This window comes from Nannospalax galili, unplaced genomic scaffold, assembly GCF_000622305.1.
Source record: "Nannospalax galili isolate Female #2095 unplaced genomic scaffold, S.galili_v1.0 scaffold89, whole genome shotgun sequence".
Classification (NCBI taxonomy): Eukaryota; Metazoa; Chordata; class Mammalia; order Rodentia; family Spalacidae; genus Nannospalax; species Nannospalax galili.
The window spans coordinates 686,442-690,058 of record NW_008359211.1 but is presented as its reverse complement, the minus strand read 5'-3'; the positions used below and the strand labels follow the sequence as shown (position 1 = coordinate 690,058).

The 3,617-nt window shown below is 43.1% G+C and overlaps 1 protein-coding gene across 1 annotated transcript in view; it reads right to left on the bottom strand.

Moving 5' to 3' along the window:
- The window catches only part of Kdm2a (lysine demethylase 2A), an 86,133-nt gene that overhangs the window by 12,837 nt on the left and 69,679 nt on the right, over positions 1–3,617 (bottom strand). Inside the window, exon 14 of the mRNA XM_008822873.2 lies at positions 2,060–2,143. Within this exon, the coding sequence (XP_008821095.1) occupies positions 2,060–2,143 (84 nt within the window). The remainder of the gene's footprint in view (positions 1–2,059; positions 2,144–3,617) is intronic.

Genomic DNA, 3,617 nt, shown 5'->3' with positions numbered 1-3,617 from the left:
CCCTCAGTCTGCTTCAGGCACATTCCTTTCATTTCAGAGAACTGTAAGACCTGCCCCTCCCTGAAGTTTTTTGGATTAAGTACCAGGTATCAAAGTCACCCAAGGGGCTTAACCACCCATAGTTCAGCATGTTGACATTCTCCTAAACAGGACAGCAAAGTACCAGAAGGTGACACTGATCTTGTAATTTGTCACTCCAAATTCCAGCATACAACCTGTTACATTGGATCCAATAGCATTTTAGTGTGGAATGAATCTCTATGTTTATAACTTGTATTTCAGTACTTGTATTTATGTTGCTAAGGACCCTTTCAAGGACAATAATCACATCCTCTACTTCTTTAATTTCCCACAATTTCTTAAACAATTTTATGACACAAAATACTCAACAGCCATAAATGACTGACAGTTCCTCATGGCAAGTGGGACTCCTACACCTGGGAAAACGGAGGTGGCTCTTAAAGACATCATTCAACCCCATACTTTTACGTTCTGCTTAAACACCCCTGGAATGCTACGGCTTTGCGAATTTCAGCTACGAAACACCAAAGGTTCTAATGTCACTCATGATCAGTACTGGAACGTTACCTTATTTAATATATCAACTTTTATAAATGACAATAAGGTAATAAGTAATATAGGGTGTGTGCTGGATAGCTTTACTTATCAACTTCACACACTTGGGTTGAGGGAGCCTCAATCGGGAAATTCCCTCCATTGGACTGGACTGTGGCCATGTCTGTGGGGTATTTTCTTGATTTTTGAGTGATGTGGGAGGGCCCAGTCCACTGTGGGTGATGCCACCCTTAGGCAGGTGGGCCTGTGTTGCATAAGAAAGCAGGCTGGGCAGGGGCCAGGGGAGCAGGCCAGTGTTCCTTCATGGTCTGTGCTCCAGCTCCTGCCTCCAGGTTCCTGCCCCAAGTTCCTACCTTGGGCTCCCTGATGAACTGTGACCTGGGAAATGGGAGCTAAATAAACCTTTTCCTCCCCAGGCTAGTACTGGTCAGTGTTTTGTCACAGCAATCAAAGGCAGACTAGAACTGTAGGGTGTAAGCTACAAAGGCACAAAAAAATTTGTAACTGACAATTTACTAGCTTGATGCAATTCTTTTTAAGTCTATAGTGAAAAAAAAAAATCCCATTCAAGTGGACTCTTAGCTGCACACCTATAATCCTAGCACCTGGGAAGTGGAGGTAGGAGGATAGGGAAGTGAAGGTAGGATAGCCACGAGTTCAAGAACAGCCTGTTCTACTTAGTGAGACCTAAGCCCCCATATCCCAAAAAAGGGTGTGGGGGGAACCTCATGATCATGGTCTCATTGTGTAACAACAACAAAATCCTCCAGCCTACATATGTATTTATTTTAACTAGCTTTAAATTCTATTTGTAGGGCTAATTGAATAACTGGATTAGAAGGATGGGAGCTGATCCCTTTTGGTCAACCAGTATATAACTTGCCATCTGAATATGGAGGAAGACCTTGATCAAACCCCAAAGTGAGGCAACTAGCCTGAACTATGAGTCAGGACAACCATCTGTCAGTTTTTATGCATTTGTTTATTTAATTTTTAAAAATTTTAAACTTTTTATTTATTTTTGTCTTTTTGAGACAGGGTCTCCCTGTAGCCCCAGCTGGCCTGGAGCTCGCTATGTATACCAGGCTGGCCTTGAACTCACAGAGATCTGCTTGCCTCTGCCTCCTGAGTGCTGGGACTAAAGGCCATATGCCACTACACTGGCTTGTTCAATTTTAATTTTTTGGAGACAGGTATTGGCTTTGTAGCCCAGGTTGGCCTGGGATTCATGATCATCCTCTTGTCTTTACTTTCTAAGTGCTGGGATTAATTATAGGCACCTGATACCATTGCCTGCCTGCCTGCCTGCCTTTACTACCAAGAGCTGGGATTAAAAGGTCTGTACCACCACACTAGGCCTATCAGTTTTTATTAAGGCACCAGAAACCATTTGCCTCTAGTTTCATCCCCCACCCCCCAACAAATGGCAATAATCAGCTGGCAAAAGACTTAAGCCTGAAAATCATGCAGAAGGGTCGCTTACCTTATCCCTTTTTGGCCACTGTACTATAGGGACTCCAGTGAGAGCTAACTTGGGATCACTGCTGGCAAGCTCCTCCAGCAAAATCTAAGGGTCAGAGAAAAGGAGAAAACAACTGGGTAGGGTGAACTCAAAGCCAAGCATTACCAATGGTATCCAAAGCCAGACTTATTCCCCTCCAGTGAGTAACAAGGGAAGAGCAGACTAGCAACAATTTGCATTTTCCCTTCCGGTAGACTTGCTGCAAAACAAGCAAATCCAGAATGAACGAGAAAACTAGGCTGTTGATATCAAGACTTCAAACCTGGCTGGCATGGTGGTACAGGACTTTAATCCCAGCAGAGGCAGGCAGATCTCTGTGAGTTTCAGGCCAGCCAGGGATACAACAGTAAGACAAATCTTAAAAACTTCAGCTGGGCATGGTGGTGCATGCCTTTAATCCCAGCACTTGGGAGGCAGAGGCAGGCGGATCTCTGTGAGTTCAAGGCCAGCCTGGTCTACATAGTGAGTTCCAGGACAGCTGAGGCTACAGGGAGACCCTGTCTCAAAAGACCAAAAATAAATAAATAAATAAAAATAAAAAACGAAAACTTCAGTCACAAGTCAAGGACTCTCTTCAGAGGAGCTGTCAATGGCATGACTGCTGATACCTTGATTTTAGATTTTTGCTTACAGAATTAAATGAGTTTCTATTCTTTTTTTTGGTCTTTTTTGAGGCTGGGTCTCCCTGTAGCCCCAGCTGTCCTGGAACTCACTATGTAGGCCAGGCTGGCCTTGAACTCACAGAGATCCGCCTGCACCACCATGCCCAGCACGAGTTTCTATTCCTTTAAGTCATCCAGTGCCTAATACAGAAATTCTGAAGAGTTGTTATGGGCATGTTTCTTGAAGTTTTTGTTGTGATAAACATTGTTTCAAGTTTTACTTAAAAAAAATTAAAGACTTCAAACTTAGTTTTGCTCTTAGCAACTCACCTGTATATTTCTACTAACACACTGAAGCAACTAGTTATTATGGTGACAAAATGTTCCTTGCCACAAAGTTTTACATAAGACTTGGTTACCTCTTCACTTTTCTATACCAATAATTATTATCAGGTAATTTTGTGTTTATTTTGTAGTGTGAGCAAAGGGGCATCTAAATGAGTGGCTACCATTGTATAAGACAAATAACATTAACCTTAATGTCTGGGTTCAACAGACATTGCTTTAAGGGGGCAGGTAAACACACTGAGGATTGAACCCAGGACTTCACATATGCACATGCGAGGTTAGTGCTCTTCCACTGAGCTGTATATCCCCAATCTCACACAGACTTGTTTGTTCTAAGGCTGATTACAGAACTCTCTTCTTCCTCCTGCAGACGCATGCTCACATGGAACAGAGGCACTCACACACAGGGGCCAGATGGGCAGGCGGACGGACGATGGGGACACACACACACACACACAGAGGCACATAATATGCAAAAGAACACAGGAGTCATCCTGTGTATTTAGTACTATTCATGAGGAAGGAAGAGTCTTAGGGCCAATAGGTTTTTTTTTTTTTTTTGGTCTTTT